At 48.0% G+C, this 21795-nt stretch overlaps 1 protein-coding gene across 1 annotated transcript in view; it reads right to left on the bottom strand.

Moving 5' to 3' along the window:
- The window catches only part of Bcas1 (brain enriched myelin associated protein 1), an 89920-nt gene that overhangs the window by 46011 nt on the left and 22114 nt on the right, over positions 1-21795 (bottom strand). Inside the window, 2 exon segments of the mRNA XM_047539181.1 lie at positions 20294-20701; positions 20703-20842. Of these exon segments, the coding sequence (XP_047395137.1) occupies positions 20294-20701; positions 20703-20842 (548 nt within the window).

The following is a 21795-nucleotide window of genomic DNA, read 5'->3' as shown; positions in this document are numbered from 1 at the left end:
GTGCCTTCCAGCATCTGCTGTGTCATTTACTCTCTGCAGAGACTGTGAAGGGAATTTCACATAGGAGGAGACTGAGGCCCAAAGAGGAGTAAGAGCATGTTCAAGGCTACACTCCTCACAAGTGTAATTAGTGCCTGTGGTTCTGCCTATCCGGAACTCCTTGTCCTTGTGACTCCAGGACCCTGCTCATCCCTAGGGAGCGGTCCCCATTCCTCCCAGTCCAAGCCTCTGCTGACCTGGTCTTCCCTGGATCACTCTCCCGTGGCCTCAGCCTTCTTGCAGTTCTTCAAACATGACAGTCGGGATCCTGCCACAGTGCCTTTGCATCTGTTTCTGCCTGTCTGGTGCGCTCTACCTCACGTCCTTTGTCTTTCCCAGATGCCACATTTTTGTTGAGGATTTCCCTCACCTTCGACCTTAAATAGCCACAGCTCCATCCCAGAAGGCCCTGTCGGTGCCCACCGTGTTATTTTTCTTCTCCTAGCAACCTTCACTTCTAATGTGTCACGGGTCCCCTCCCCCGGGGGACCCTTGGCAGTGTTGGAGATGTTGGCTGTCACAGCTGGAGGGTGCGGCGGCTGTACTGAATAAAACATTCACATGCTCATTTTCTATTGCTTCTTCCCACAATAGAAAACCAGACGACGGTGGGAGCTTGTTCTTCTTCTCTCCTGCGTGTCTCCTACACCTGGACTCGTGCACGTGCTGATGCTCAGTAATTACAAATGCATGAATGAAGCTAATGAGACGAGCAGTCTTCAGCTGTTACCGCTCTTCACGTATTCTGTCTTCCCTCCTCTCCTTCACGGGCTCCAAGTCCGCCTATGCCAGTCTGCGTGGAGTCGCTGTCCAGCTCACTGACGTCTCTTTCTTCTTGGAATTCTTCCCCGCCCCCCCCTTTGCTTTTGGACAGCTTCTGCGGCTGTGCCTCTAAATCTCGAGTCTTCTGTGTCTGCTGTGAGTCTCATCCGGGGTCTTGCACCTCACACACTGCGGTTTTCATTTCTGGAAGTTTGATTTTGATTTTTAAAATATATCTTCGATGCCTCTACTCAACTTTTTAAACATGCAGGATACATTTATAATGATTTTTTAAATGTCCTTTTCTTTCAGTTCTAATACCCGAGACAGATCTTGGTTGGTTTCAGTTGACTTTTTCTCGAATCATGACACATTTTCCTGCTTCTCTGCTTCCCTGATGATTTTTGGTGGATGCTAGATAACTTGAATCTTACCTGGCCGGGTTCTGAATGTTGTTGGCATTTCTAGAAACATCTGGAGCTTTGTTTTGGGTGGGGTTAAAATAGTTGAAAGCACTTCTTTCAGTTCTTGCATTTAAGATGAGTCAGGCAGGACCAAAGCCCCATGGCTTTGTCTAGAGAGGGCAATTCCAAGGGTAAGGAGCCCTCCAGGCCTCCTGAGGAACCAGGCTCTCTGGCCTGACCTGGCTGGCTCCTGGCTCTGCACAATAGTGGAGGGAGGACCTCTCCTCAGGAGCCTTTGCCTGCGCGGTCTCTTCCTCCTGAGTGTGACCCCAGGAACTACCAAGAGCTTGGCCTCGAGGACTCTGCTGGGCTTCTCAGAGCAGTGGGGAGGGGCGGTCAGGGTGCATGCCTGGTTCCTGACCCCCAGAGATCCCTGGGGCTTGCTGCCTGATACCCAGTGTCTGGGGAGCTGTCTTTGGGTCCAGGCTCCCTCTGTTCCAGGCAGGAGGGTGAGGCCGGTTCCTGTCACTACACCTTGGCAGACAGCTTCTACTCTGCTTTCGTCAATCGTGGACCAGCTACTGACACTATTTATACATGAACGGATGAAAAATGTCAGTGGTCAGTGTTTTGGTTCTGCCTTTTCCCCCAGGGACTGGGGCTGATCAAGGCAATTTGGAAACAAGAGTGCAGCGGCCCCGGCCCCAGCACCACCAGCTCGCGGAGCCGGGGGATCGGTCAGCACTCCTGCCTGGACTGGGAGCTCTCGGAGGACCGGTACCCTGCCTGAGTTCCTCACAGCAGGACCAAGAAGTCCACAGACACACTCACTCGAACCCAGGTGGACTCGTCACCTGGCCCACTTCCTGCAAGTTGAGGGACCTGGCCCAGCCAGGGTCTCAGCCTCTCTGGGACAGAGTCTCCTGATCTCACATGGGACTGATAATAAACCCGACCTCATTAACTTTGTTCTGAGTTTTCTTGAGAAATAATGCACGTACATTCCTTCCCACAAAGCTTAGCCTAACAGTGTTGGATAAAAGCTAAAATGACGACATGAAAACTCTGCGACCTGCAAATTTCCCGAAGCAAAATAAACCTGCGAGAAACACTTGTAACTGGAGGCAAGGCGTTCCCCAGCCTCCCCGCCGTGCTGCCTCCTCTGGCTTCCCTGGCTTCCCACACCTGGTCCCTGTGGGCTCATCCATCCTTCAGCCCTGGCTCCCGCTTCCTCCCAGGGAAGCCCAGTGGGCAGCGCCCCCTAGTGATCCGTCTCCTTTCTGAATTGCCATCCACTGTCCCCTCTGCACTCACGTGGTACTCAGTTCACCCACCTCGGCCAACCTACTGCTGCTGGTCTGCGTTAAAAACAGGGCTCATGTGCTACAAAACACATAAAGCGCCTTTTGGTGAGTATTTTAAAGCAATCCCAGTGTGCGCGTTCCACGGGGCTTCCTCCAGCTCCGAGCCGCGCTGCAGATGGAGACGTACTTCTTGTGAAATGCCTCACACACAGGCGGAGCGTCATAAAACTACAAGCAAACAGAAACCAGGGCCTTGACGGTCTCTTTAGATTTTCTTGTTAGATCCGTGCAAGGAGCATTTTGCTTTGGAAGAGAGGCGCTTTTGTAAAACAGCTTCTAATGGGAGTTACACTTTTTCTAATTACAAGCCGTAACTAGGACCCAATGCTGAAACTTCTGTGGAGAGCAGATGAGGCTTGGTGGGCCCCGCTTTATTTTGGGTGGTACATGGTCACCTCTGGTCACTCTTCAACTGTGTGTCACGGACTGAAAGTTTGTGTCCCTTCAAAATTCACACGGTGAAATCCTACCCCCCAGTGTGACGGCATTAGGAAGATTAGGGCTTTTGGAAGATGATCCACGTCAAGGAGTGGAGCCCTCGTGGATAAGATTAGGGTCCTGACAACAAGACACCCCAGAGACCTCGCCACTCCTCTTTCTGCCTCTCGAGGAGACGATGAGAATCCGTCAGTCCGCGAGCCGAGGGGGCCTCCCCAGAACCCACCCGCACTGCACCTGCTCTCAGGCCTCCTGCCTGCAAGACAGCAGAAATGGGTTTCCATTATTCCTCAGGCACGGCACTTGGACAGCAGCCTAAACTAAGACAACAGGCATCAGAAAAATAGCGTCAAACCTCCGAAATATGAACGTGTTTGCTCAAGTGAAGTTGAGTATAAAGTAAATTTTAAATAAAAATATCATGTAAAATTGAACAGGTGTTTTGAAAATGAGCCATTATGGAAGTGGGACAAGAAATAAATCTGCGCTGAGCCACCCCCGCTGGGCCTGATTAAGGTGTCCCTGGGAACGCACCTCGCTCCCGACCATCTGTCGTGCATCTTCATCCCACACCTGCATGGGACACTGGCTCTGTGTAAGCTGTGCAGAGGCCACACAGCCTCAGCAGGGCTGAGCATCCAGCTGGCCCAGATTCGACTTTGCGCCTCCACTCAGCCCCGTGCCATCCTGGCAAGTGTCCTGACTTCTGTGCTCCTTTGCTTGTTTGTAAAAGTGGGGAAATGAGGAGCACCTGTCTTTTAAGGGTGCCGGGGGAGCAAGTGGGATGATCCACATCAAGGACTTAGAACCATGGGTGGCATACAGTAGGCACTTAATAGATGTTAGCTGTTATGATTTTTAACCACCAGCATTCTTTCGAGCCCTGTGAGATTTGCAGGGAAGAGTCAGACGTTCCTCCCCTCTAGATGCCTGGAGTCTCTCCTTTTTATTAGCCTACCCCTCCTCATCTCTTGTACCCTGTACCTATCACTCCCAGACTCCCAGGGGTGGGAAGTCCCTCTGTGAGTCTATCTCCCACTTCCGTTCTTGGCCAGGATTAAAAGGCTCCCTCACTGCCTAAAGGCTGCTCTGTTTTGTTCTTGGTTCCATGATTCTAAGAGGGAAAAAGGATCCCAGCCTTTGGGGTCGAAAACTGGAAGCAAGGACAGCGTGCACCCAGGTTGAGGGTGACTGAGGTAGAGACGAGGGAAAGCTTGCGGACCCAGCACCTTCCTGGGCCGTGGAGCCGAAGACGGTGTAGACGTGCAGAGGTGGGTGGGGCGGAGAGAGGGGCGTGACACAAATGTGGAGAGGACAGGCCGGCCTGGCTTTGGGGGCCGCGGGGCCTGGGGGCAGGGTCTTCAGGGCAGCTGAGCCACAGGGTATGAAGGCAAGGTGGCTGGAAGGACAATCTGGAGTTGGACCCAGGAGGTGCTGAGCGCCAGCTTAGGGAGGTGTCTGGGGAGCACGTGGCACAGGGAGGCTCGAGTGGAGCGGCTGTGCCCCAGAGCCCCCAGGTGGGTGTGCACCACGGAGCTGGGCCCGACAGTCAGGGGAAAGCCCTGGCAAGGCAGGGAGACATGACCCTTGTCCTTCCCCTCGTCCTTCCTCCCGGAGCCCCAGGCCTGAGGGACAGGAGGGAAAGGGCAGGAGCTCCCGCCCCTGGTCAGGCCAGGGCTTGGTTCCAGAAGGGACTGGAAGCCACGTCAATACGCACGCGAGGTGACATTTTGACGTTGGACGTGCTGGACTTTGGGATCATGGCAAGTGGATCTGCAATGATACCAGGAAGGTGAGCAGAGGAGCTATTTATCAAATACAGACCCCCTTGGTCTAGGCACTGGGAAGAGGGGTGGCACATTCCTGTGCTTGGGAGCTGAAATTCTAGCAAGGGAGGAAACCCAACCAGACTCAAATACAGATGAACCAGTAAGTGCAGCAGAGCCCAGGTGGGAAACCGGAGGCAAAGGGAACGCGGGGCCGTGGACTGCGGGTACTTGAGACAGTGCTGAGTCCTCTAGGAGGAAGCTGGGGTGGGCTGGTCCACGGCTTGAGCCACTCTGTCCCCTCCACGGGCTCCCCACCGCACGTCACCGAGAATGGAAGGGGCTCACCTAGGCTGCCCCCAGCTCCTGCCCAGACCTGGACCTTCCTAAGGTCACAGGAAGCAGGGATTCTTCTCTGTGATCCCAGGGCAGGACACACAGGGACAGTCACCAAACCTCCTGGGAGTAAAATGGGAGGCAGTGAGGTTGACTAACGGGAACGAGTCGCGAGGCTCAGCCGTCAGGAGGAAGCTGCAGCCGGCGGCGTCTGAACAGTGGACTGATGTGACCTCCAAGAACCCTGACCGGAAAGGACACGGTGGACAGAGGCCCAGGGGCAGAGGGCCCCCAACTTCATGTTCTGCTCTGTACCACCTTCTGAAGATCCCTCTAAAGGGGTCCCCTGTGCTTCCCTGATGCCCACCCATCACCCTGGCTCATGGTTTGGACAACAGAGGACAGAGAGAACCTGCTGGCTCAGTGCCTTGGGCTCTTCCTGGGTGAAAGTGTTAGGGCCCTTCAAGTTGAAATTCTCTGCTTAAACCTGAGCCCTTATTTTGCAGTGGTTTTTCCTGGCCTTCCGGACGGCAGCGGAAGCCTTCTGGAGGAGGATATGCAGTTTCTCCTGCTCCTCCTACAAGGGACAATGAAAGACGTGAAGGAGCAGGCAGACCAGCTGGGGACCCGAGGAGCCACCCAGCAGGGAGACCCTGGGTCCTATTCTGTGCATCCTGGATTTGGAGTGGAAGAAGCTGGCAACCTGGAAACACCAATGGGTGCCGGTCCCCCAAGGCCTCCCAGACTGTTCTCGGTAAAAGACAGGGGCACCCCAGGAAGATAGGGAACACCCAGCACTCAGAGCAAGCAGCAGAACCGAGAACCCAGGAAGAGACCCACGCAAGGCAAGTATGCCCAGCTGGTTTTTGACACCAGCAAAAAATCAAAACAGAAACGCTCTTTTCCACAAATGGCGCTAGAGTCACCAAACAGCCACAGAGTAAAAGAAAGGATTCGACCCGGTTCACACCTTGTGCAAAAGTTAACTCAAGACAGACCAGGGACTTCAATGTACAATGAAAAACATAAAACTTTTAGGAAAAAATAAGATAAAATTTCCAGGATTCTATGGTAAGGCAAAGAGGTTTTAGATTTTATACTGAAAGCACAATCCTTAAAAGGGGAAATTCATGAGTTGAATTTCGTCAAAATTAAAAGATTCTGCTCTGGGAAATATCCTGTTCAACAAATGAAGAGACAATCTGGAGAGTGGAAGGAAATATTTGTAAACCATGGATCTGGCAAGGCACTCACACCTAGAGTAGGTAAAGAACTCTTAAAACTCAGCAGCAGAACCAGAGACAAAAATCCAGTCAGAAAACGGGCAGGTGATGTGAAGAGACGTCTCATGGCAGGGGACTTAGACAGGTGGCAAACAAGTGCATTCCGGAAGCTTTCTGACTTCGCAAGAGAAATGCAAATAAAACCAAATGAGAGATCACTGCACGATCTTAGAAAAGACTGAAATAAAGAATAATGTCAATCCTAAAGGCTGATAAGGACGCAGAGAAACTAGATTGCCTGTAGGTTCCTGGTAGAAAAGCGAGTGATACGGCTGGGACAGAATGAACTTAATAGTTTCTTAAAAAAAAAAAAAAAAAAAAAAAAAAAGCTAAACATGCAATCATGGAAAAACCAACAATTGCACCCTGGGTATTTCTCCTAGAGAAATGGAAACTTATATTCACAGAAAACCTCTTCATTAATGTTCATAGCAGCAGCTCTGTAGGTAACAGGCCCCACGTGGGAACAACCAGATGCTTTGCAGTGGATGAGAGGTTAAAGGAATGGGGACGTCCAAGCAAGGAATACCACCCCGCAATGACACAGGAAGGAAGGGAACAGTCTCTATTGATGAACTCAGTGACCTGCCCCAGCCCCATCTATTTACACACCTCCACGGAAGAGCGGGAATGGAGGCCATGTGAACCAGGGGTGCTGGGGCTCAGGAAGAGGCGGAGGTTGGAGGCGAGTGGATGTGCCCACAGCAGGGCCCCAGAAGTCCCCGGTGGTGTTGGCGGTGAGTGCCAGCTTCCATCGCTGGTCGTGGTGCTGCGCCACGGGTCTCTAAGACGCTACCATCGGGTGACAGTGGACAGAAGGCTCTCTCTGTGCTACTTTTCACACTGCATGTGAGTCTGCAATGACGCTGAGATTACACCGTTAAAAAGAAGCCTTATGGGACATGGGACCATGCCGGGAGAGTGACATGAAGAGCCACTCCAGAGGTCTGGAGTAGTTCAGTAAGTTAGCATGTGGTGTCAACAGGTAAAATTAACCTGCCACCATGTAACGGGCCAGCTGGGAATCGTTTGGGGAATGTGAAATGAGAGGGGAAAGTGTCCATGATAATAAAAACGACCAAACTATATGTTGGGTTCAACACTAAGCTAGGTAAAAAGGATCCCATTTGGTATTTAGTTCTTTTTTTTTTTTAAACTTTTTTTTTTTTTTTGTATTGGGATTGAACTCAGGGGTGCTTTACCACTGAGCCGCATCCCCCGCTCTCCTTGTTTTTTTTATTTTGAGACAGGGTCTCACTAAATTGTTTAGGATCTCGCCAAATTGCTTAGGGCCTTGCTAAATTGCTGAGGCTGGCCTTGAACCTTCTATCCTCTTGCCTCAGCCTCCTGAGTTGCTGAGATTACAGGTGTGGCCACTGTGACTGGGCCCATTTAGTTCTTGATGAAGGAAAAGAATAAATTCTTGCCTGAGGTTGCAGAGCAAGCTGGGGGCAGAGTCCAGGCCCAGAGGCGAGAGGCTGGTGAGACCCACGCTACCCTGCGGCTCACGTCTCTGCCCTCCGATACTCATTGCCCATCACCTCCTTGCTGGGAGCCTTCCTGTGATGAATTCTCAGCCTCCCTCCCTCTGCCCAGCTCAATACTTTCCCACATTGTTACCATGAACATTGTAACCTATTTTACCCAACATAAGCAATAGAGATGACACCTTCAAGGTTTGGAATGGAAGAACTTTTTAATAAAAATGTAGGGACAGCAGAGCAGCCATCTGGGGGGAAAAGTTAACTTGGTGTCAACTCGACCCTACACCAGGACAAAATCCAAATGAAGGAAAATTCTACAAGAAAACATGGGGAAAGTCTTATAGTTTTGAATTGAGAAGATTTTTGTAGTTATGACTCAAAATCTGAAAGTCAGGAGAAGAAAGATGGGAAATGTTTACACAAAGACGTGCTGGGCCCCGGGCAGGCGGGTGGAGAACACTCCTGGGCGGGGAATCAGTGCACATTAATTCAGTCCTGAAGGAGGGCAGTTTGCATTGCCCCACACATTTTTAAAGAGGATGTGTTCTTCTACCCAGCAATTCCACTTCTAAGAGTTGATGCTGTACCTAAATTCATATGTGTGAAGTATCAGATGTTACCAATGAGGAAGTGCTTTATGTGCAGATATAGAAAGTCTTATTAACTGGAAAAAAAAAAAAAGAGAGAATAGAGTGCATGTTATATTATCGTTTGTGTAAAAAGAAGGAATAAGAATTTGTGATTTATTTCCTTGCTTATGCTCAGAGAACTCCTAGAAAGATACACTTAAAAAAATATAAACCAGTGATTATCTATTGGAGAGATGCTCATGGACAAATATAGCGCTTTCTAACTTCTTATTTTGATTCAAGTGAATGCACTACCTACTAAAATTAAAATTAAAACAGAATGTGCATGACTAATTCAAAAAATCTAAAAACATCCAAAGGGCCAAGCTAAACACAGTGGGAAGGAGGACTCAGTCTTCAGGCTGCCGGTTCGCAGCCTGTACCTTAAAAGTGTTATTTGTCCTTGACTGCAAATAACGTGTCTTCCCTCGTCTCACCGGGTCCTCAGATCATTCTCAGCAAACAGAAATCTCACATGAAGCAGAAACGCTCTTCAAGAAATACTAGAAACGCTTTTTAAGGATGCAGGAGTTCTGGTGTCAATTTGTCTTTCCTCTCTAAGAATCTCATGTGTTTTCTTTTTCTTTCTGTTGGTTTCAAAGAGCAGGCAGACGGGAACCCCGGTTAAGTGATCACAACATGTGACGCTGAAAGAGAGCGCTGCCTGATCATATGTGAGGTTCTAATGCAGCCCGTGTGGAACTCAGCTGGGGAGGTCCACTGGACTGAGCGGGTCAGGCAGGGCCTCAGGCCGGCAACCTGAAAACACAGGGAAGGCGGGGACCCAGGCTGAAGCTCCTGTCTGGGCCTGCTGGGACCCTGCTGGATTTCCTATGCACCGCCTCCCTCTGGACCTTCAGACCAAGGGCAGAGTACAGACCAAGATGGGGCCAAGACGGACCCACGTCTGAAGAGCAGAGTCCCCCCAACCCTTGACTCCATTCCTTTGCATCTGTTGGAAATTCCAGTCACATGCTTCTGGGATGCAAGGAAAGAGGGGTCTGTGTCCGCCCCCCCCGCCCCCTTGGACGTCCCGGGTTGGACCTGCCTGGTGGCTGGTGGTCACTAAGGTTCCACTTTACTTCGCGCAGAGCACTGTCACAGACTCAGGGAGAAAACTAAGTTCTCCAAGCTAGAATCCGTCCTCCAGCTTGCCTAGGAAGGAAGGGAAGTCAGCAAGCAGGAGGGACCCTAAGACCAGACGCTGAAAGCATTTTGTGGAATCCCAACCTTCCCTAAACAGACAGTATTTTTCACATTTTTTTAAAATACAGAGCTCTAAGCCACCTGAGGAGCATCAGTGAACGTGTACGACGTAGGCGACGTCACTTTTACTTTCCCCACAGTGCCCACCTAATGCGACGGTGTCTCTTAAGCCCATGGCCAGGACAGGCCCAGAACACGAATCGTGCCCCGCATCAGATGCCGACTGAGAGGGCGGTCCCCGAGCCGCCCCTCCGGCACAAGATCCCTTTCTTGGGGATGGTTTCTCAGCAGCCATCAACGTGTTTTTTTAAGGGTCAGTGTTATTTGTGAACAAGGAATTGCCACGCGCACTCTGCACCGATAGGTTGGGCGTTGCGGAGAGAAGGCAAAGCCCGTTGGAGCCACTGTGACCAGGTCCGCGATCCCTGGGGCTGCGGGATGTGTCAACCTCACAGCGCCGCCTAGTGGCGGAGTCGGGGAATCGCCCAGACGGGGGCACGTTCCTCGGCTTAGATGGTCCACTACGGGGCTCCTTTAACAGAAATGAGACAAAAATATCAACGAAGGAAAAGTGGGAAAGTGTATCCATCATGTCATTATGGAAAGACAAGTGCTATTAACACTTAGCAACTTTGCATTCCACACCCCTCCTGGGGGGAAGCGTGGATATATGTGGGCAGGCAGGCCGGCTCTGCTGCTACCCCAGAGGTCACACCTGCCATGTGTGACTGCACTCTCACGTCAGCCTCAGTCTCCTCGCCAGCCTTGTTGATGGGGTCTGACGCATGGCGCACCGTCACCCTCAGGAAAGCCCTATCATTTCCTTTTACAAACAATACTGAAGTGGGTTTTTTTGCTGTTTTGATTTTTGGCCTTGTGGACAACAGTTTGCTCAACTTTTCAGTCCACTCTAAAGTGTAGAATGTCCCAGTCAAGAAGCATGCGTGTTTTAAAACTTTAAAATTTTGTATTGGTGAAGTCCGTGGTTGAAACGAAATTCCCAGTAAGATCCAGGTACTAACTGGGAAATTGTCAGAAACTTCAGGGAAAATTTAAATAAAATATTAAAGTATAAAATCTAGATTTTTCATTGCTCTCTGCTATGTTTTCTAAGAAGGGAATTTACAGCCTAAGATTTTCCATTTACTCATCTTTCTTCCTCTTTTGCAGGAGGAGAGACATGATCTTGTTCAGTGTAGCCTCTTGTACCCACTGAGCCAAGACAGGCTAAAGGACCCAGAGCAGGGCTCTTTGTTGTAAATCACATCACTGCCATTTTACCGCTCTCTAGGCCTCGTCTGAGTGCACCGAAACTCACCTCATTAGCACACTCATCTAGCATGTGGAAGGCCCGGGGTTCAATCCCTCCGACCATAAAACAAAACCCCAACTCATCTCATATCTTCTCAGCGGAAGTCCAACTTGGGGCTTCTACAGGGTAGATCCTCATCAACCCACACGGACAGGTTGTATTTGTAGGATTAAATAAACCAGTTGCTTGTGTGGGCGGGGGGGGGGGGGGACGGACAGGTATCTGTCTAAGAAAGCTATTTGCACGCCTTAGGAATTAGACTTTCCATTTCCTCTCTGATTACTCCCTCTTTGAGGGAATGACTTACAATGACTTGAGAGAGTGGCTAGAGAACTGGGTCAGGCAATGTCCCTCCTGTGCCCCTTTGTGGCAGCAGTCACTACTTTGGGGGATGTTCCAGGATACATGAGTGAGCACACTCTTGAATACGGTCCATTGAGGTAGGATCAAATTATACATTTGCTGCTGGCAAGGGGGGCCCAGAGGGATTCCCAGGATGGCCCACAATGGGTTTGTGGAAGATGCCTCTGTCCAACACCTGCAGCTTATACATTGACAAAGGCACTGCACAGTTATTAGAGGAAAATCACCCAACATTTTAAAAGCTGCCTCAAAAAACAAAAGCTAATTCCCCACGGCTAGAACATGTTTCCCTTCTGTTCAGCCAACACTTCCCAATAGCAAGAAAGCAGCTTTGAATGCTGCCAGAATCTAGCTGCAGACCTCCTTAGAATTGTTTGGCCTGATGCAAAAGGAGAAAGAAACCACAACCTTTCCCTGCACTTTTAGGTAAATCTCTTTCCTGACTCCGCCCTACCAATTTTAGCCAATATTCCCCTCTTTTCTCTGTGTTCTATTTTGAAACTTACTTTATTTTACTCCTATTCTTTGGCTCATGTCTTGCCTTGTTTTAATTGTTGAACTTTGACCTAGAATTCCTGCCCATGTTGGAATCTAGAGTTCATATTTCGGACACAAAGAAAGCACTCATGTGTTTGCTGAATGACTAAGTGAAAGTACGCCCCTCCTGTTTATTGTTGAACATCTGCTGATGGATGGCTGTTCAGGCTGGAATTGCAGGCTCCTAAGCAGCTTCACCTTGTGGTGAGCTGTATGGGGAAATAGTTTGTGATGGATGTATTTTACTCAACCCTTGACTCTACCACATTTGAATGCTGTAATAAAAGACGGGTCAGTGGCTGCGCTGTTAGGGAGCACTAGGGAGGGGTGGGGACTTGGGTGAGGTGGTGAGTAAATACGCCATTTCAAGAGACAGTCATCCCTCACTTCCCAGCTGGCTCTCAATGCCTGACTGGTGTTTGCTAGAATGTCCCCCCAGAAGGTCTGCTGTACTTGTTAGATGGCTCAGAATCAAATGGGTAGTTAAGTCTGAAAACACTTGGTGAAAAGTTAAACAGACGTGCTTGTTGCAGGACTTCTCAGAGCCTTTAGAAGGCTGATGTCTCCTACGCATCTTCAGGAGGAAAGAAAATAGTATTTCCTGAAAGGTTTTGGCGGTGAAGTCCTATTTCTTGGCCAATCTCATTGGATAGAGGTTCTGGGGAATATGGACTTTAGAAAAATTAAAAGATATATGATATTTCCAAAGTCTCAAGGCATTTCCTCATTTTGAATTTCCAGACACAGTGGTTAGGCATGTGGGTACTGGTAACAAATTCCATCTCTGCCACTTGCCAGTCAAATGATCTCCCTCAAGGTATTTCACCTTTCTGTGACTTAGTGAACTCTATAAATTCACTATTATTATAACCTTTGAAGGAATGAGCCAGACAGGCTAACCCTGGAGGGAAAAATGACTCAATTCACTAGATTTCAACTTGGTCAACACCATAACAGGCTAAAGATGAAATGAAGAGTTCCAATGTATGAGGGCAGTTAATCCCAGGGAAAACATATATACCATACATGCATTTTTTTTAGCTCTCTCTCTCTCTTTCTCTCTCTCTCTCTCTCTCTCTCCCTCTCTCTCTCTCTCTCTCTCTCTCTCTCTATATATATATATATATATATATATATATATATATCTTAGATATATATCTTTTTTATTTGTTCATACATGTATTTTGAAACCACTTTCTATTTAAAGTTATGCTAGGCAAAACATAATATTCCAATAGCACATCCTGATGTTCTTCAAAAGGTAATAACCATTGGGAGTGCCAGCTGCATAAGAGACACTTGCACCCCTTAAGATCACCATCTGGGTATGTGCAAAGGGTTGTTATGATAGAACAACATTCTTCAAACTCTAAATTGTTACCATTAGTGGACTGGAAAATGATTTAGGGAGTCAAAACCAGCATTAAAACATCAAACAGAATAAAGCAGAAAAATTAGAAAATACTAGCCTGTGTCACATGGTGGAAAAGTGGAAGTACTTGGTGACCCTTGTTTGTGCACGTGCGTGTGCATTAGGTGAAGAAGTGGCATCTGCTTCTTACTGTGGGCTGTGCTCATGGTGGAAGCTAGTCTAGGGAGAGAACTGGAGCTGTTCCTGGAGGCTCCAGCAGCTCCATGCACTTAATGACCTCCTGATGCCAAGCGGGTACGGAAGGTCTGCCTTGCGTTGCTATAAGGCTCAGAGCAGACAACGGGTGCAGAGCGCCTGCGGCACAGCCTGCAAGTTATGAACTCCGAAGCAGGACAGTTACAACCGACTCCACCACATGCGGTGGTAAAGTTTGGACTTGCTCAGGTCACTCGGCTCCCAGCGTTTCCACGTCACCTCTGCTGCAGGAAAATCTCATATCTAAGGTTTCCCGGAGGTACCACAGAGAAGCAGTGTGGAGGGTCCTCAAAAGATAGCGTGGGACCACTGCGTGACCCAGCTGTGCCAACCCTCGGTATTTATCCTAAAGAATTAAAGTCAGCCTACTACAGTGCTACGCGCACCCATGTTTACACAGCACACAGTTCACGGCAGCCAAACGATGGAGCCAGCCTGGGTGTCCATCGGTGGATGAGTGGATAAAGAAAATGTGGTACAGATACTGAACTTTATTCAGCCGTAAAAAACGAAATGATGTCATTTGCTGGAAAATGGATGGAATTTGAGAACATTATGTTCAGTAAAATAAGCCAAACTTAGAAGGTCAAGGGATGTATGTTTTCTCTCTTATGTGGAGGCTAGAGAGGAAAAAGGGAAAGGAAGGGAGGATCTCATGAAGATCAAAGGGAGATGAGTAGAGGAAAGGGACGGGGTGGGGAAGGGAGGAGAGAGGGAGAATCGAGGAGGTGCTGGGGAATGGCATTAGTTAAATTAGACCTTTCTATTGTGTTCATGTGTGAATATGTAACAACAAATCCCACCATTAGGCACAACTATAATGTACCAATAAAAATATGGGAAAAAATGTTTCTTGGTGCTAAATTCATCACAATTATAGAGTTATGCAGAAGACTCTGCTTGCTCCCAACCTGCCTAATTTAAGACGGACTTTCCTTTTGCACTGATGAATCTTTAGATGAATAGTTTTCTTTACTCATCAAAATGTCAAGCCTGGGGGCCAGACGGTATAAAGCAAAACAAATTAAAAACCACAACATATAACACTTGGCCTTCTGATGTGGGAACTAGGCGACTCATTTTTTAATTTTTAAATTTGGGATTAACTTGGCATTTCCAATTTTGCATATATTAACTTTTTCGAATCACACTTCCTCAAATTAATATTATTCGATTTTGTATAAGTTGAAGGCTTACTGCACAAATTTCAAATAATTAGTAAAAACATTAGTGTTGAGTGTTTAAGAATGCAGATTTTGCGAAGGCAGGAGGATTGGAAGTTTGAGGCCAGCCTCAGCAACTTAGTAAGGCCCTAATCAACTTAGTAAGATCCTGCCTCAAAATTAGAAATAAAAGTGTGGGGGATGTGGCTCAGTGGTTAAGCATCCCTGGGTTCAGTCTCAGTATTTAAAAAAAGGAAGAGAGAAGAAAGAAAAAGAATACAGTCTTTGGAACTAGATGATTCTAGCTAAAGCTGGGTGACTTGGAGTGAGTGACTTTGTTTCTCTGAACTTTTGATTTCTTTGTCTGTAAAATGGCGAAAACAAAGGAATTTTATTGTAAGTTTTGATAGGTTAATGAGACGATTCCTTCAAAGAGATTTTATCACAGAATTTGATTTAACATAGAGCAGAAAGAAAAATATTTGAGGGCTTCATATTGTCAAAAACCAGCTGGGAATGGGGACATCTGGTCACTTCATAAAGAACTTTATACTTGAAGCTGAAATAAATTTTTGATTAACTGAAAAGGGGAGGGAGCAAGGTAGAGAGAATCGTGGGAAGCAGATGGCCACCACCCCAAGTTCTACGTTGGCCACAGTGCTGGAGAAATTCAAGGGGCCAGGGGAAAACACAGTTGGGAGAATGGGCACAGGAAAAGATTGTGGAAACACCCGAATGTCAGACTAGGGAACTGGGCCTTTGTGTATGGGCATTCGAGTCCCAGAGTAACTTCATGACTCCCAGTTAGCCTCACGCATTTAGTAACAGCTCTTAGATTAGATCCCATTGTGAGAGATCCGGTTGAGAACTGCAGAAATGAAAGGTAACAAGTATAAAATATGGAGCAGTAGGCAGGGAGAAAACCCATATACTAATAATAGCTTTTCTCCTTTTCAAACTGCAATTTCTCTGTGCTAAATATATAACTTATCTCATTTAATGTGTGCGAGTGCGAATCATGTGAAAATGTGCTAAAAACTATCATGATCCCCACTTTACCAATAAAAAAACTGAGGCCCAGAAAGGTTAAGTAGTTTACCCAAGGCTGCGGAGCCAGCAGGTGACAGAAAGAACACTCAGGTTACTTGACTTCAGTGCCTACATTTTAATTCAGTACTAATCCCATGTGGAAAAGGACCCTGGGAACCTCGGCCCTTCGATCCCCATTGGACCACTAAGCAGCAGTGGTGGGGCAGCTGCCACTGACCCGGATGAGCAAGGCTGTGGACCCGGCCCAGGGCAAGCTGCTGGGGGTGGTGAGTGCAGCTGGCGACATGCCCAGGCGGAGTCTGCAGAGCATATTCACAGGGAGGTGCCGAAGTTCAAGCAGACGTACAGAAGAGGCGGCTGGATACTGAGGTCCGACTTCAGGGGTAGATCTTGTCAGCAGGTCAGGGCATTCAGACCGGCGAGACCCAGGGGATTTTCAAGGAAGTGGGTGTAGTTAGAGAAGGCACCCAAGAACAGGCACACAAGGAGCTCTGACAATTGGGGGATAAGTTGAGAAGGAAATCCAGGAGCAGTGGCCAGGGAGGGGGAGGACCTGGAAACCAAGCGAGGAGGATGCTTCAGGAAAGAAGGCGAGGCCTGCAGCAGAGAGTCAACTGACATTGGATCCTCTGGGATAAGTGCTGAGACTTTCGGGATTTGGCAGCTGCCGGGAGGGTAGGGGGCAGGCGCAGCATCATGGCAGGCTCCTCCAAAGCTTGAATGGAGTGTGTTCAAGGGAGAAAAGAGAAGAGGAAGCAGGAACATTGAGTGTTGCTCTTCATATCCGTGATCTGAGCGAATTTGAGGTCTAACGTGCTTATCATCTATCACTTAAGATATGATTTTTCTTTTTAGGTGATATGCTTCTTGAAGGACTAGAAATGTGACTTATCTTTCGTGCTTTGCACAAGGTAGGGGTTTAAATAACAATTGCAGAACTTAGCTAAAATCTTAAAAGAAAAGGAGTGTTCTGGGGCTGGGTTTGTGGCTCAGTGGTAGAGCATGTGTAGGCACTGGGTTCGAGACTCAGCACCACATATAAATAAATAAATAAAGCTTCATCAACAACTATTAAAAATATTTTTAAAAAAGAGAAACATTCTCTTTAATTTTGTCCAATGATACATGGCAACATTTTCTGCACCCCTACCGGGCACAGACACCTCTGGAAGGACCATGTGGAAAAGAAAAAGAAACTGAGTGTGTTTTTTCTTTTTAACCACAAAGGTCAAATTTCCATGACATGGTCACTGTGTGCATGCATGAGGACTCTCTTAAATGCTTATCTTAGAACCCTGGTTCAGTAGGGGAGAGGGGAAAACCTCTGCTCTGCCAGCACGTTGGCTTGTGTGAGTCACAGCTCAGTGGAATCTTTCAGGCATATAATTTATCTTTTCTTTGGTCTGTGTAGTAAAGGCTTCATTTGTTTGTGAATTCTTGCCTTGTTTTAATGATGCTATGCTCTGAATGTAGTTTTATGAGGCACAAAAATAAGATTGTCATTCTGCAAACACAGAAGATTTGTGTGCTTTCCCCAGAATGAAATGGTGGCATCTCTCTCCCAATTCACAGCGCTGTGGCTTTGTGGCTGGAATTCCAATCCACTGAGGAGCAAGTGGTGAAAGTGGGGGAGGGGGAGGGCAGGGGAGAGGGGGAGGGGGACAGCTGATGAGCCCAGGGTATAATTTACCCTAAGAATTCCGAATCAATATATCACTGCCTATCTATGTCCAGTGCAGTGTTCCCACCCAGAGTTGACTGGAAAGTTTTATTCACCTCACTGTCTGAGGGTTGTGTTCTCTCAATGCACTTACAGACCAATCGGTTTCCCCCCAAATACAGGACAGTGTAGCCAGCGAGCAGATGAGAAAACTTAACAAATCAGAAGCCGATTTGGGGGGGTTAAACATTCTCACAGACGTATGTATTTGGAAATCCACAAGTTCCCAGGTTGATGGAGAAATGCCTGTTTCTTCTTAATTTTCATGTTTTATGTGTACATAATGCAGGTTGGGCACAAAATATTTCAAAATGACCAGCAACCCAAGGTGGAAATTTGCAGCATATTGTAACAGAAGCCGATGGAGACTTTGTTGGTAAATCGAAGGGTGCTAGCTCACTTATCCAGAAAGGAAAGCAGGTTACGATTTTGGGGTACCCTGAGAGATTACTATGATTTCACGTTTCCAACACAAGTCCCACCTTTGGACTCAGATCTCACCTTGAAATCCACTCAGAGTCACTGTCCCCGGGAGGGTTTTTTCAATAAAGGAGGCTGAGCTGAACTTTCCTAAGTTCAAGGCTAGCCTCAGCAACTTAGCATGACCCTGTCCCAAAATGAACTAAAAGGGGCTGGGAGGCAGTCAGCGGGAAAGCACCCCTGGGTTCAACCCCCAGTACTGCAGAGCAGAAACCAAAATCAAACCCCAAACGGAACCAAACCCTGGAGCTTTTCTCAGATGAAGGGTGAGTTGAACATTCAGGATCAGTTGTCAGATGCTGAACTGGTTTACTAAGATGGCGACTTGGATGGGTCACTAGGCAACCAGGCAAAGATGGGGACAGCAGCCCTTCATTCCTTTCCCAATAACCCAGCCTTTTCCTGACTCAGGCAATGGCTGGGCTTTGACGCCCACACCCCAGAAACATGCAGCTATCAAAAAATCGCAACCTCAGAATAGATTAGGAGCCAGAGCCAATAATGGTAACTCCACAAGTGCTTCTCTGCTCAGGAAAAGGGAGCAAGCAGTCTCCCAGCCCTCGGAGCACGGAGAGTAGCCGAGAGCCCAGGCCAGGGCTCTCAGGCTCCTGGTATGTCCACCGGACCTACTGCTCCCTGGTTCAGTGGGGCGCATCTTCCTGCGTCAGGCACCCTTCCAGCCCCGCTTCCCCGGGACAGCGCCGGGCACCCTGCCCAGCAATCCCAGGTTTATCTAGCCGTGTTTTCTCATTGGACACCCAGGTCCTAGGGAGAAAAACCCTGACCCTGTCCACCATGGTGGCTCTGTGCCTAGGCTGCTCCTGGGCACATCTGAAGACTCACTTTTTACTATATAAAAGCTATTCAAGTGACTCCTTGAACTGGCACAGCTTGGGAAGTGGCCATCTGAAGGGACTTTTTTTTTTTTTTTTTAAATTTCTGAAAGAAATTTTGAAAATAACTTCTTTCGGTCAAAATTTATGGAACTAGGCATGGTGGCACATGGCCGTAATCCCAGCCAGGAGGCTGAGGGGCAGGAGGATCTCAAGTTCAAAGCCAGTCTCAGCCCCTTAGTGAGCCCCTGTTTCAAAATAAAAAATGAAAAGGGCTTAGTGTCCAGGTGTCCTGGGTTCAATCCTCAATACTGCTCCCCTCCTCCCAAATTTATAGGGACAGCAAAATGCTGATAGCAAGAGCCCCCACAGTGAGCTTTACTAGGTTTTCCCAACTTCAACTGTCCAGAATTTTGGGCTGGTATCTAATAGTCACAATATAATTCTTGACGTCACCCCAGATGCATTAAAGCCACTGATTAATGTGACACTCATTTTCACTAAGAAAAACAATATATGCACAGAGCTTAGAACACAGCCTGAAATATTATAAGTGCTAAAAAGATGAAAGCAAGTGTTATTAGCATCTTAGCTGTACATCATTACATTGTCATTAAGACAAATATATTGACAGTGGCGATATTTAACCATGTCATAAAACTAATTTTTTCTTTGTTCTAGATTTAACTAGAAGCTCTTACTTTATGTCTAAATTTTGAAAAATATTGTTATTTAAAATATCTATTAACCAAGAAAAGGAGTGTTTTAAAAATACAGTGTATCGACTTCTATTTCCTTTCACATTCAAGGAGTTATTTTCCTGCTCAGAATACAAACAAACTCTTTCAAGGTTAAATGCTCTCTTTACTGTCAAAAAAAGCTTGCCTTTCTTTGCTAGGGAAAGAAAGGAACTGATTCAGGATATGGCTTTTTTTTTTTTTTAATCTATTTTTTACAAAGTATTACTCTAGCTTGTTGGAAAATAACCAATACATAAAATAGTCTGTGGAGCTGTAAACTACACCTTCGTGCAAAAGATAGTTAAAGATCAATCCGGGATCTTCTGAGCAAGGCATGAAATGTGTCCCAGCTAATGCCTGTAACCACACCGTATGTCAAACACGCTGCTGAGACCAGGCAGGGGATTTAAGTCTTTTAGGAACCATTTTTATTCCACTAATGCCTTTCTGTCCAGACTCCACTGATCATAAATGCAACCTGTCTCCCTCGCCATTGATGAATGGAGGGACGGGTTCATCTGTATGTAACTCACCTCCTCTTTTCTTGTACATAAAACAGATGTCACGACTGTTATTGTTCTGCCAGCAGATGTTTCTGCCCCCGGGAGCCTCTGCGCTGCCACCGCTATTTGTCCTAGGGGGGTGTGCGGCTTGGTCCCGGCTAGGACTGGGTGACAGCAAGGTGACGCACGTGCCCCGGTCCTGGCCCGGCCTGCTGCCGCGCGCTCTGGGGCGCGGGGTCCTGGCGCACTCTTACCTTCCCTGCAGGGACCGCATCGCCCTGCCCCGGGCATCCAGGGGTCTCCTCGGCCTGGTCCCCGCACTCGGCACTCCTGGCTTCCTCCTGGATGTCAACGGCTGCCTTGTCCCGTCCCTTGTCCAGTTTGAATAATTTGTCGAAAAAGCTGGAGTCCTTGGCGGGGGCCGCCCCTGACTCAGGTGCCCCGGGGGCAGAGAGGGCCTGGTCGGGGCCGGGGGTCCGCCCTGGGGTTTTATCCGCGGCCCCGCCGGGTGCAGCTGCGCCCGGAAGCGCAGACTTCTCACTCGGGTCTTTGTTCCCCGGAGCGTTATTGGAGCTGACATCAAGCTTCGCGGGTCCATTGGATGAATCTGTGCCTTGGTCTCCGGTACGTCCTGGTACAGGCCGAGAGAGTGTCAAGAAAAAAACGAGATTTAGCAGCTGTTGCCTCGGGTTTGGCCTCTTTCCCAAGATTCTTTCCGTTGGCATCGGCCACAGCGCTCATCTCCATTGTCTTGGGGGAAGAAGTGGTCACATTATCCTTCTGGATGCTTATTCCCAGATCGACTGTAAACACAAACATAAACAGAGGTTATTCAGCAAACCAGGAAATTCCAGGATGAATAATGGACTCCAAACTGTTGATACACAAAGGCCGCGATGCAAACCGGGACCTCGCTTTCTCCAGCTGCGCTGTGGAGCAGAAGTTAGCCATCCAGATGTCCACTGACCTGCCTTTCCCGGGAGCGGGGCGGCAGGTTGGCGGGGAGGCAAAGTCCCTGGCTGCCAGGCACTGCATGAGTGACACTCAGCTTCAGTTGTCCTCTATCTCCACAGGAAGTGGGAAGAAGCATTTATGCGACAGTGGTTAAGAGCCTGGAACTCCAGAAATAGATCAGGTTTTGGAAGTTGGTAATGTTAACTTTTGGGATCAACCATTCTTTATCATGGGGGATCCATTGCAGGTTACTCTTGTGACCACCAAACACATCTCCAGATATTGCCCAATGTCCCCTGGGGTGGGGGGACACTCATGTTTGAGAACCACTGAGTTAGACTATATTTAAATCCAAGTTATTTCATTTTTCTCTGCTTCTATTTTCTGGCAAAATAAGGCAAATAATAGAACCTACCTTATAATTTTGTTATGAGGATTGTATGAGATAATATGGTAAGGTACACAGTAGGGTGTCTGGACTAGACGAAGTGTTCCACGAATGATGTGAACCTTAGCTACTGTCATTACTCAGGAGTGAGAAGCTGACATCCAGAGAGGTTGATCAACCTTCCCATGGCTGCCCAGCAAGCTAGGAGGTAGCTGAGCCTGGCACAGGCAGAAATCAGCTCCTAACTTCATTGCTTTCTCTTGCTTTCTCATGTTAGCATGGAACTTTAAAAGTGTTGCAGATTGATACCAGAAATACTGGCAAAGTTTGCTCTTTGAAGGCCAGCCAAGCAGGGGTCTGCCCAGGAAGGCACGGTGGACGGCTGACCAGGGTGGAATCAGACCTGGTGTTGGG

Source organism: Sciurus carolinensis, chromosome 2, assembly GCF_902686445.1.
Source record: "Sciurus carolinensis chromosome 2, mSciCar1.2, whole genome shotgun sequence".
NCBI classification, from domain to species: domain Eukaryota; kingdom Metazoa; phylum Chordata; class Mammalia; order Rodentia; family Sciuridae; genus Sciurus; species Sciurus carolinensis.
This window is presented reverse-complemented; position numbering and strand designations above follow the sequence as displayed.